Source organism: Aquarana catesbeiana, linkage group LG05 (assembly GCF_042186555.1).
Source record: "Aquarana catesbeiana isolate 2022-GZ linkage group LG05, ASM4218655v1, whole genome shotgun sequence".
NCBI lineage: Eukaryota > Metazoa > Chordata > Amphibia > Anura > Ranidae > Aquarana > Aquarana catesbeiana.
The window spans coordinates 69,050,099-69,062,916 of record NC_133328.1 but is presented as its reverse complement, the minus strand read 5'-3'; the positions used below and the strand labels follow the sequence as shown (position 1 = coordinate 69,062,916).

The following is a 12,818-nucleotide window of genomic DNA, read 5'->3' as shown; positions in this document are numbered from 1 at the left end:
TAAATCCTGTATAATAATAAGTAAGTACAGTGAGCTTCCCACTGAATGGCTGTGCAGCTTGGGGCGTGTCAGGACAAGTCTGATTGGAGGAGAGCATAGCTAGAGAACTGATCATGCTGTGCTCACATTCCTAGTGTGGTTAGTTTTTAATAGGAAAGCAGAGGGACTGGCAGGAACACCAGGGATTTCACATAAAGGAAGCAATTCAAAGAGAACAGGATACTTTCTCATACAAGTATGTGGGACAGCAGGCACATATCAGGAATATGAAATGTTGGGATAACAAACACTTTAACTTTGTGGGGCTATTTATACTTTTGTGGTGTGTCACCTCACATGGGTTTGTATGCATCTATTGAATGTGATGATGTGTGTTGCAGTGAGGTAACAGATTTTAAAATGCATATATCAAACACAAGGCCTGCGGGCGAAATCTGGCCCACCCGCCCTGGTCATGTGGCCCTCTCACCCAGCTTTGCAGCTGGACCATGGTGAAACTCCATCCACCACCTCCAGCTCTCACCCTCCACTCCCATTCCACACTGTCGCTTGTAAACACAGAAGCCTCTCTGTGTTGCACACTATGCATAGTGTCTCTGTACACGGCACACGTCTGCACACTGTTCATAGCACACCCCTGAACTCTGTACATAGTGCACCCCAAAAAAATAGATGTATTGTCTTAGATTCAACTGGCTCTATAATAAGATGCATTGGGGTGTCATTTAAAATGAATAGCACCATAACAAACAAAACTTCATTTTGTGCAGTAAAAACCCAATTTTCCATACAAATTGCAGAAAAATTTTGTGAATTTTTCACTGTGAATGAGCCGATTCACCACTGTGTTCAATTCACTGGGTATATGTGAGGGTTTACATCCACTTTAATGTAATTGTTAATAAAAGCCTTTGACACTTATGAAATGCTTGTAATTATACTTCAGTATACCATAGTAAGATCTGACAAAAAGATCTAAAAACACTGAAGCAGCAGATTTTGTGAAAATGAATATTTGTGTCATTCTCAAAACTTTTGGCCATGGCTGTAAGTCGTTCAGGTTTCAAATGACTGTAAACATAAGTTATGTCCATTTAGATACTGAAGCTTGCATTACAAAATAAAGCTGTCCATTGCTGTTTGGTACATTCAAAGTAAAAAAAAAAAAAAAAAAAAACCTTAACTTTAGTCTGTTTTAACCAGATATGTTAAACATTTTGTTTTGTGTCGCTGTCATTTTTGCTGATTTGCAGTAGATTTAGTCTCAAACACATTTGTTAGGCCTCTTTCACACGGATGATCCGTATGTCCGTTTTTCATCCATCCGTTTTCGGATGAAAAACGGACATACAGTCATCCCTATGGAGCGTCGGATGTCAGCGGTGACATGTCCGCTGACATCCGACCCCGCTCCGATCCGAAAAGTGTAACGGAGGAAAAACCTACTTTTCCCTCCGTTTTCGGATCGGATCGGATGACGACGGACACTACGGACCGTCATCATCCGATCCCCCCATAGGGGAGAGCGGCGCTCTGACAGGTCCGTCGCTGCACAGCGTGCAGCGATGCACCTGTCATCTTCCTGCTCAGCGGGGATCGGCGGAGCGATCCCCGCTGAGCCAGCGTGTGTTCACGGGGCGGATCATGACTGATCTGCCCCGTGTGAAAGAGGCCTTACGTGGTGCACAAATACATTTGGCAGAAACACAGAAAAAAATGCAGAAACGGGCAAATAAAAGGGTTCTTCCTCGAATAACATCCGGAAAGCCAATGTTTTTTCTGAAACCAATCAGAAACCCAAATGAGTAACCAATACTTGTTGAATGCAAATCCAGTAGTGGTGGTGACCACTAGAGAAAGCTATGAACAGCTAACTGGTGTGTGTCTGCGGCAGGCAAGGCTGAATATCCAAGGGTAGGGCCCGAGAAGAAAATACCTTTTTTGTTTGCATTTCTATGATAAGAATGCAGCATTTTCCAAGCTGGATTCCTTCATGCTTTTCTGGCAGAGGGAGAAAGATTGACAGTAAAAACTAAAATAATTGAAGATTTTTTAGCTCAGTGGAACTAAGCTTTCAACCAGCATTAATTCATCTTTATGATACTAGCCTTTGTAAATTGATAGGAAGGTATATTATATTTACGTGTGTGTGTGTGTGTGTGTTTTTTTGTTTTTTTTTTTTCTTTTTGGCCTAGGCAAAAGTGTCATACATCCCAGAAGTCTTCATTGCAGAGCTGCACGATTCTGGAAAAAATGAGAATCCCGATTCTCACAATCCTCAGCGTAACATCTTTCACATTATACCAAAAATTGGGCTAATTTTGCTGTTTAGTGGTGTCTTTTTTTTTTTTGTTTGTTTTTTTTATTTCTATTTTTTTTTTAATTCATTGAAGTGTATTTTTCACAAAAACTTGCATTTGAAAGACCGCTGCCCAAATACAGTGTGACATAAAATATTGCAACGACCACCATTTTAATTCTCTCTCTCTCTCTCTCTCTCTCTCTCTCTCTCTCTCTCTCTCTCTCTCTCTCTCTCTCTCTCTCTCTCTCTCTCTCTCATTAAAATATATAGATATATATAAAATGTGTGTGAGTTTGGGGGGTTCTAAGGCTGGGTGTTTAAGTGGTTAAACTGCTGACGTTCATCCCTTTGATCTAAAAGAACCAAACGTTACAATGTTTATAGTTATCACTCAGCGCTGAGAAATGTTGACAAACATTTGCCAGATGACTTTTTTTTTTTTTAACGATTAAAGTAGATGTATAAATATACGGTATAAACGGTATATTCTGTGTGTGGGTCTGTTGTCTGGAGCTCGGTGGGTGGAGTCGTGATGTCAGTAGACTCCCCGCCCACCTCTACACTCCCCTTGACATCCAGTGAAAAGACAGGAAAGTAACCACATGACTTCAGCGTGCCAAATCATGCTGAGGTGTGGAACAGCCAATCCTTGCAGAGCTGCTGAAGAAAGGAGTGGGGGAGGGAATTAAAAAATACTGCATGTCTCTTAGGCTAGTGTACGAGATATATAAATCACCTGTCACTCACAGAAAGGGGGAGAATTTCACAAAGTTTTTCTCAGTTTGTCAAGATTTATCTCACTGAAATATAAAAGAGGATTGCTCAGAGATGGATTAACTCTGTGTGGCAAGACTGGGCTCAAATGATAGAAAATCTTATACTCTACAGTATGATCTATAAAAAAAAAAAAAAAAAATCAGGTTTACATCCACTTTAATTGTGCAGCTCTACTTCATTTTATTTCTTCTTCTTCTTTTTTTTTTTTTTTTTTTTTTTTTATCATCAGGAGGAAGGGGCTTTTTTGGTTAAGCAGACCCCTTCGGTCTGTGTGCCTGAGCTAGAGGCAAAGGGATTGCATCAAGTAAATGATACATGAATCATCTGCCCTTGCTCAAGATGGCTGCTAGGATGCTAGAAATGCTAGGGAGTGTTTTTCAAAGTAATTTCTCAACAAAAAAAAAAAGCATGGAGACATGGATGAGTTTGCTTTGAATATTAAAAATGAACTAAATATTTTTAGTTTGTTGGTCAGATACAGTTTAGTTCAGTGTAAATAAAGTGTATGCTGGGGGTTAATAAAAAAGGAAAACCTATAGGACATCTGCGATACATGCACATTTCCCCATGATTTATCCCTTTTAAAGACCGTTTAAGTACAGAAAAATACTTGTTGATCCACCAAAAATACATTTGGAAACTATTGAGTGACAACATACGATTTCATGGACTGAATATGCTAAAGTGCTGTCAGCTCTGCTCAGTAGCCTTTAAGCCTCGGTTCACACTGGGACGACTTGTCAGGCGACCTAGGTCGCCTGACAAGTAGCGTCCCGTTCAGTACAATGGAACCGTTCTAATCGCTCCGACTTAGAAAAAGGTTCCTGTACAACTTTGGGGGCGACTTGGGGCGACTTGCATAGACTTCTATACAGAAGTCGTTTTGCAAGTCGCCCCGGCTGTTGTGTGCAGGTCGCCTCGGTGAGGTGACCTGCAAGTCGTGCCGCCTCTGGTGTGAACCGAGGCTTACTGATATGCTGAATTAATCTTTTCCCCTCTCCTCATCCTCGCAACATAGAGCGTAATGGTTTTTGAAGTCCAAGATACGAACTGGGAGGGCTGATTGGATACCTTGAGATAATGGATAGCAAGACACTTGACACATCTAAATTTCTGAGATCATGGGTTGTTTATTTTTTTTTAATTCATTGAACAGAATATATATATATATATATATATATATATATATATATATATATATATATATATATATATATATATATATAAACTCTTTATATATTTAACAGAAATAAATCAGGTTCAATGTTAGAGCTGAAATACAGTTACGGTGGTTTTGCCATATTTAATATCACAGCTGTGGGCCAGCCCCATGTTATTAGAGAAAAAAAAAATCTTGCGCTTAGCTCAAAGTACTACATTAAAAAGTGGATTGCTGCAACCTTAATAACCCAGACACTGGGTCAAAAGCAAATCTTTTAGAAAAAACAAAGTGCGCTGTCCCTTTAAATCTTATAACACTTGATCAAATCTATCCAAAATTAAAACTGTGAAACTCTTAATGTGAAACACTATACATAATGAAGTGTAAATTAAACATATTATGAAAATGTATTGCAGCAACACATTAGTGCAAATCAAGCAATTTTTGTGAAAATAAACTGAAGAAATCAAATGAAAACAAATAAGGGATAAAGTCTCTAGATGCAACAAAGTCTTATATGTTCACTGGGGACATAAGTGCTCAGTGCCTAAAGTGAGAGAAAAATGGTCGCTTGCCAACCGATGTTGATCCTAAATTAGGGATTCAATGCATCTTCAGTTGAGGAGCTCTCACACATTACCAAATCGTAATGACCTGCTTCTTATTAGTTGACTATTATGGGTGGTTGGAAATCCGCTCTCACACCACCATAACGTTTTCCATAAGGTCACACATGGAAGACAAGCAGGGAGAATCCATAGTGCAGTAAAGCCAAATATAGCATTTATTATAAATTTAATGCTCTCACAAATAGGCAGTTAAACGGTATTGGGTTTAAACGCGTTAGTTGTTGCATCTTGCGATGATGACACACACACACACTCTGCCGGATGCGGTTTCCCAAAAATGGCATCTTCTGGACTTCTGGATTGGAATTCCAATGTTGTTGTTCGTGTTTTAAAGTAGAGTTCCACACAAAAGTGGAACTTCTGCTCATTTGCCCCCCCCTCCGGTGCCACAATTGGCACCTTTTTGGCGTGGGGGGGGGGACAGAATACCTTTCTTTGACAGGTATCCTATTCCCACTTCCGGGAGCCACAGCCACAGATAGTGACATCACTGCTCCCTCCCTCTTCCCCCTGTCACCGGGCCAGTAGGAGAGAGGAGCGGAGCCTTGCGCATGCGCAGTAGGGTTCCCGGCATGAAGCCGTAAGGCTACACTGCCAGGTTCCCTTACCCGCAATGGCGGCGGCAGCACCCGCCAGCTGATGGAAACATCGGCTACGGTGCCGACATCGCTGGACTCCAGGACAGGTAAGTGTCCTATTATTAAAAGCCAATAGCTGCTGGTTTTTATTTTTTTCAGCGGTGGGGGGACCTCCGCTTTAAGCAACAAGTGTCAGAAAAAGGCTTAGTCTTTTAAGTGGTTAAACTGACTTCATTTGCAAACAGAAGTTCTTCCTTTTTTGATCTCGAAAAAGAAAAAAAGAACCAAATGATACAATGTTTCTTTTTATCTCTCAGTGCTGAGCAATGTTGTGATAAACTTTTTGGCTTTTTTTTTTTTTTTTTTGACAGTTCTGAGCAGAGAACGGCTCTGCACTTGTTATATGAAGCGTGGAAATGCTGGATTGAGATCGTGAGGGGGGTTGAATCGAGATTGCGATTTTGTAACGATTAATCGTGCAGCTCTACTGCTTTTAAAACCACTTTAGACCCCTTTCACATTGGGGCGTTTTTCAGGCGATTTTGAGCTAAAAATAGAGCCTGTAAAGCACCTGAAAAAGCCTCCCCTGAAAGCCTTCGGGCTCACACAGTGGGGAGGTGCGCTTGCAGGATGTTAGAAAAAGTCCTGCCAGCAGCATCTTTGGGGTGTATCCACCTCCCCGCCCATTGAAATGAATGGGCAGCACTGCCGACGCGCCGCTTTTCGGGCACTATTAATTTTTCTTCGGCTGATAGCGTCCTGTTAAAAGTGCCCCGCTAGCGGCCCAAAGGTGACGCTAAAATGTCAGTAAAGCACTGCGAAATATAGCAGCCCTTTACCACCAACACGGCTCTTTGTCAGTGTGAAAGGGGTCTTAAAGTGTTACTAAACCCAGTAATATGAAAATAGTTAATCTGCCCCCCCCCCTTCCCCACAGTGCCCACAGCTTATAAATCTTCTTTTTAAATGAAAATATCGCCACTATATACCTTTTTTGCCTGATTTGTATACCACAGACAGTGGTCAACTGCACAGTTTCTCCATTGCCGAGAGTTCAGGAAGGTGGAGATTTCCACTGCAGCCTGTATACACGCCCACATGTGTGATGCAATATCATGTAACTTGGCTAGCTCTGATCAACAAGTAATTATTCTCTCCATCATAAAAGACACAACTGAGCAATGTGCAGGTTGGCTACCCTGCCTGTGTTGGCTGGCTTTCTCCAGATAGACAATCCAGGAGGGGCAGGATCTGTGCATACAGGATAAAACAGCCTTTTTACACAATGCAGAGGATTAATCCCCTTAAAGCAGAAGTAAACCCATTCATAAAACCGTTTCATTTCCGGCATGTGCTGGAAATGTAACACTCCCATTTTGTGCTCTCAACCAAACTATCAAACCATCCAATGACTGGTGTCATAACTGATCACATTGGCAGCATCATGGCAGTTGTAGATTAAACAGAGGCAAAGATGGCAGCTTCCTTGGCTGAAAACGATAGGGGGGTTTACTAACACTTTAAGTTCCACAGTGAGTATAACAAGCAGTTTATGTTGCATATACAGACTGACTTTACTGTTGTGGGCTTAGTAACACTTAAGCACTTTTAGGCTGGGTTCACACTATGTGCGGAGCGCCTCGCAGCAGGGGGCCTGGTGCGTCTCCATTTACCAATTTGGGTCCGAATTTTTGCCTGAATTCTGACCTGAAACTGAGCCAAAGACGCACAGGACCATTTTGCTGTGCGTTCCGCAGCCTCCCTGGAGATGTGTGAACCGGCTCCATTGAGAGCTGGTCATGTTCTCCTGTCATGCGAATTTGATGTGGAGAAATCCGCATCCAATTCACTTAAAGCGGGGGTCCACCTATTTATCGTTTTTTTTTTTTTTTTTTTGAGTTCATTCACAAACTTTTCTTCTCAGCATTACATACTCACATATTGTGTGTAATATGTCTGCCTGTGTCAGATTTCGTCGGAAAGAATAACTTATATTATTCACTGCAGGAGGTTTCCATCTTCATTGTGGGCATTTGAAGCCCACAAGCATTTATTTCCTGGATGCGGTGAATGCTGTGCTCCCAGCATTCACCGCTCCTTCCCGCATATGCTCAGTGGCATCCTGGGAAGCCTGAGACTAGCTCCCAGGAGTCTGGGAGAGGCTAGAAACACGCCTACTTCCACGGGAGGAGAACCAGGAAGTGCAAAGAAGAATAGAAAAATAAAAGGTAATTACTGCGATTTAAATTTTTTTAAACGGCATGTCAGCATCTAGGCAAGGAAGAGAATACATACAGATATTGTTCAAAATTTGGGTGGAACCCAGCTTTAAGTGTGAACCCAGCCTGAGCACTTATGTCCCCAGTGAACATATAAGGACTTTGTTGCATCTAGAGACTTTATCCTTCATTTGTTTGCATCTGATTTCTTCAGTTTATTTGCACAAAAAATGCTCGATTTGCACTAATTTGTTGCTGCAATAAGTTTGTTTCATAATATGTTTAATTTGCACTACATTATGTATAGTATTTCACAGTTTTAATTTTGGAGTGATTTGTTCAGTTGTTAGAAGATTTAAAGGGACAGCGCACTTTGTGTTTTCTAAAATATTTGCTTATTTCCTGTTAAGTATTAAAATAAAGAGTTCTCTTTTATATCTGTTCAATAAATTTAAACCTAGCGGGAAAGGTAGCGATCTGTGTGCATTTTCCACACTGCATACCAAACGCAATGCCCTTGCGATCCGCTGTGGGTGTCCTTACAAAGTTAATGACACCCAAAATGCAGGTCGCAAATGCAGTGCATTTTCCTGCATTGGATTGTGTAGTACAAAACGACCATGCAAACCAGTTGCGGTGCGTCTGCAAAAAATGTGCATGCACAGCTTTGGTGTTATGAATGAATGGGCTCAAATCACATAGCACTGATTTGCATGTGAATTGCACAGCAATGTAGGCCTGAAACAACTAATCGATTAATCGACAACTAATCGATTATGAAACTAATCGATTACTATTTTCATAATCGATTAATCGGCCAGTAACATAATAATAATAAAAACTAAAACGAGCCCTTTATAGTACAAAAAGAGCAAATAATCGCTACCGTAGATGTTACTTTCACAGTTCTACAGTAAAAAAATGAACCCCTTACAGTAGTGATTATTTGTTTTTGTTTTTTTTGTACTATAAAGGGCTAATTTTAGTTTTTTTAACCCCATTATGTTACTAAACGTCTTAGACCTGGTTCACATCTATGTGCTCTTTTGCAGAAGCGCACTGCAGTTCATTAACATGGTTTCCCATTGGACACGTTCACATCTATGCTTTTTTAGTCGCTGCGTATTTGGAAAGGGTTAGGGACTTTTTTTTTTTTTTAACGCAAAAACTTTTTTGGTTCAATATACTTCAATGGAGAAGCTGCAGAAAAGCATTTAATGCATTTTTGCAGCAATTTGGCAAATTGGCCAAAAAAAATGCAAATCGCCGCAAAATCACGTGCGCAAAAATCAAAACGCACAGCAAAAAGCACTGCAGAAACAGATCAAAAGCAAACTGCCTAGGTGTGCAAACGGCCTTATGCTGGTCACACGGATCAATTTTCAGAGGAGACTATTCAGACGAAAAATCTTTGTATATTCGCTGAATGAGAGAATGTTGTTTGAAAGTTTTTTTACTTATTTTTAACATTCTGTTTTTAAAATGAATGTAATTTCTGAATGAAAACCACATACACTGTCTAAAAATTCCTTTGACCAAGAAGTTTTCTATTTCCAAATTTTCCCTTCACTGTGGTTGAAAATGAACATCGACTTGACCCCACTAACGATTAGAAAATCGAACGAATGTTCTTAAAATGAATTTTTTTTTTTTTTTTTTTTTGAAGGAAGACATTTGATCTTTGAGTCTGAAAATATTTATCAGATTCACCCTTTAATAGTTTATACAGTATATCTCTTCTCTAACAGTTTTATACAGTATATCTCCTCTAATAGTGTATACAGTATATCTCTTCTGTCTGTTATTCTCAGAGTGGATTAGATATTTTGCTCCCTAACCATATAGTTGGTTATTTATATTTACGGCTGCATAGAGATATTTAAGAATAAATTGCCTTTTTTTAAAACTTTACATATTAACTAAATTATACGCCACAGTTATTTTTTTTAATTTTTTTTTTAAGGTTATTAACCGATTAATCGAAACAACAATAATTGCCCAACTAATCGATTATGAAAATAATCGTTAGTTGCAGCCCTACAGCAATGCAATGTGGTTTCTGAGTGATTCACATGTGGTTCTTAGTGTGAACAGAGGCTTAGAGTTCTGTGTTTTTTCCTGGGGTCCTCCCTTTAAAAAAGGCCAGAAATGTTGCATGTCTGGATGGGGTTAGGTAAATATGATCAGTTTTGCATAGATTGTACCTCCATGCTTGTGATCTCCGGCTGTAGAATTCAAGTCTTGGTATTCTTCTGCCATCTGCACACTGCCTTGCAGCTGCCCAGAGTTAGTTGCCAAGCCCATATATATAGATGGGGATTTCTCTGACAACGGGCTGGCTCCACAGCTAAGAGTGACAGTTCCCTGAACCTTGCAGCTGAAGATCATGGATGTAAGTGTGAACACCAAAATGCAGGCACAAGCTGTAATTATTGTAAGACACTGTCTGGTTCCTGGGTTCCGGCAAGCCTTTTCCCTTACTGCGGTTTTTGGCAATCTGCATTTTGAGAAGTTTTTTAATAGTATTTCTTTTTCTCTTGTTCCTTCCTTAGAATTTTCGGCACGCTGTCATAATGTTCTCCGTTCTTCTAAAGAGGTGATAAGCATCATTGAAAATGGCTGACAAGAGCGCGAGGCCCACGCCTGGGCCGGTGTACATTGAGGTAGAATACGATTATGAATATGAATACAAGAACAAAAGAGTTGTTATAAAGCAGGGCGAGCGGTATATTTTAATGAAAAAGTCCAACGAAGACTGGTGGCAGGTGAGACTGGATGAAAACGCGAGACCCTTGTACGTACCAGCTCAGTATGTGAAGGAAGTGGGCAGGAAGGCGTTAATGCCGCCCGTCAAACCGGGCATCCTGCCCAACAGTCCTCTGAAAGTCACACAAGGATTACAGAGATCGCTGGAGAATATCAATAAATCCCCAGAACTCACCAGTTTTGGGAAAACCCCTTCAATTCGAGATGCCAACCAGAACTTTGGGCCTGGCAGTAGCCCAGGCCAGACGAGAGGACTGACTTTAGACCTTGTACATAACAATGGCAAGTTATGTACTGACTTACATTCGCCAAAGGCCACCAGCAGGAGTCCTTCTGCCTTGCACTTTCCTGGTCCAGAAATGATGGAAATCGAAAAGACCAGCTTCACAAATGATCACTCGGATTCGGCTGGGGAAAACTCGGAAAAAATTCTTGTAGATTCAGAATCTGGAGATGAGCTGAGTAGCAGCTCAACGGAACAACTCCAGGTAAGATTGCATCCTGAAATGTTTTTTGCTAGAAGCTGAAGAGCTATTGCTGATATAATTTTGAAAACTAGCTACCTGGCTTTTGTGGCCTCACTTGTGACCCTGAAACAACATATTCATACTGGTCATAGTCATGCATTTTTGGAAAGATTTCAGCAGTGGCATCCTCCATATTTCCCTAGGAAAAGATATATTATAATGAGGCCAATGAGCTGGGTTTTCAGTTATGACAAACCTTTTTAAAGGCTTTTGTTGCTTTGTGTGGAACAAATGAATTTCATTGTAGAGCTTTGTGAATGCATGTAGTAATACTGTGGTCGTTCACCTCCTAGTCATGGAGATGGATGCGTGAGCTGGAGTTCATGCACACAGGAACATCGCCCATATGAATGTATGGTGGCATACATAGAATATCTCTTGTATGCTATAGAAGGGTAGTGCTGGGCTGAGGATTTAGTTGAAGTACAGGAGGCCCTCAGTAGTGAAAGCTTAGGTTGAAAGGACAGATGTTTTCATACCTCTGTCATCAAACTTTGGCAATCTAATATCTGTGCTGTGTTTGAAATCAAATTTGATCTGGATGTGTTTTGTTTCTGGTTACTATTCTAGAGAACCTGTGGCTCCTCAGCTTTGCGAAACTACAAGTCCCATCATGCCTCTGCCTTTGGGAGTCATGCTTGTAACTGCGAGTGGCTTGCAATGCCTCATGGAACTTTTAGTTCGGCAACAGTTGGAGGGCCACAGGTTGAGCACCCATGATCTAGAGCTACTTAAATGTGTCTACGTTTTGTGTTGTCCTTCCAAAAAAAGTTGCAGCTTATTCTTCATTAAAATAACAGCCATGTTATACTTGCCTGCTCTGTGCAATGGTATGGTATTGCACAGCAGCCCCTTACCTGATTTTCTGTCTTTTTATTTTATTTTGGCCGGGGGTTTTTTTTTTTTTTTTTTTTTTGTTTTTTATTTTATTTATTTATTTTTTTTTTTTCAAGATCCGGTGCATCTAACAAAGAGTTATATCTTAAAGTCCACTTCTCATTTGCACATAAGAAGGAAAGCTCGTAAATTATTATTCTCGGTGTACTCATTATAGACTTTTTTTCCTTTTTACATGGCTGGCTCATTGAGGGCTCATTCACACTGGTGCATGTGCATTGATACTTTTGTTTCCACAGTTGGTGTGTATGCATTTTGCAGTGTGTTGTCACTATTCCGGTGCAGTTCAATGTGTATACATGGAGTATAGAAACCCACCTGCCTCTCAGTGCACTGCAGCACACGAAACAAAGTATCCATGAATTACTGGCCAACGCACTACAACACACCAAGCCAAAATATGTGCATCACCAAAAATGTGCACCTTAATGTGAATGATCCCCATAAATCCGTGCAAACAGCCTTTGGTACATTTTATTTCCACCAAGAACATAGATCAGAGTGGGCTAGTTTTCTCTCATTGGGGTTCATTTACTAAAGCTGGAGAGTGCAAAATCAGTCTCTCCTCTGCATAAAAACCAATCCGCTTCCAGGTTTTATTGCCAAAGCTTTATTAAACAAGCTGAGGTTAGAAGCTACCGTAATTGGCTTCTCTGCAGAAGGGAGCCTGATTTTGTGCACTCCAGCTTTAGTAAATAAAACCGTATGCGACAAATTTCTCAGAGTGTGTGTGTGTGTATATATATTTTTGAAAATTAAAGTATGCAGTTACATGAGCTCCTGCTTTGAAAGCCGTTGTACATACTGTTGTGTTGATTTCCTGATTTGTTTTGTATTGTGCTTCATCCATGTCCTTGAGATACACATGATAAAACTGAATACCGTTCTAACTCACTGCTATAGAGTGGTGTTCTGACATTTTGTTGCTAGGCACAATTTGTCCTTTTTTGGACGTTTGTCA

General features: G+C 40.5%; 1 protein-coding gene across 7 annotated transcripts in view; it reads left to right on the top strand.

Annotated features, from left to right (window-relative positions):
* Nucleotides 1–12,818, top strand: part of ARHGAP12 (Rho GTPase activating protein 12) — a 201,352-nt gene that overhangs the window by 28,504 nt on the left and 160,030 nt on the right. For 6 of the 7 annotated variants that reach the window (XM_073629860.1, XM_073629859.1, XM_073629858.1 and 3 more), the window contains exon 2: nucleotides 10,220–10,921. In XM_073629860.1, coding sequence (XP_073485961.1) covers nucleotides 10,283–10,921 — 639 coding nt within the window. In that variant the 5' untranslated portion in view covers nucleotides 10,220–10,282. Of the gene's footprint in view, nucleotides 1–10,219; nucleotides 10,922–12,818 lie in introns of those variants that run through there. The other variant, XM_073629862.1, reaches the window with a different exon arrangement.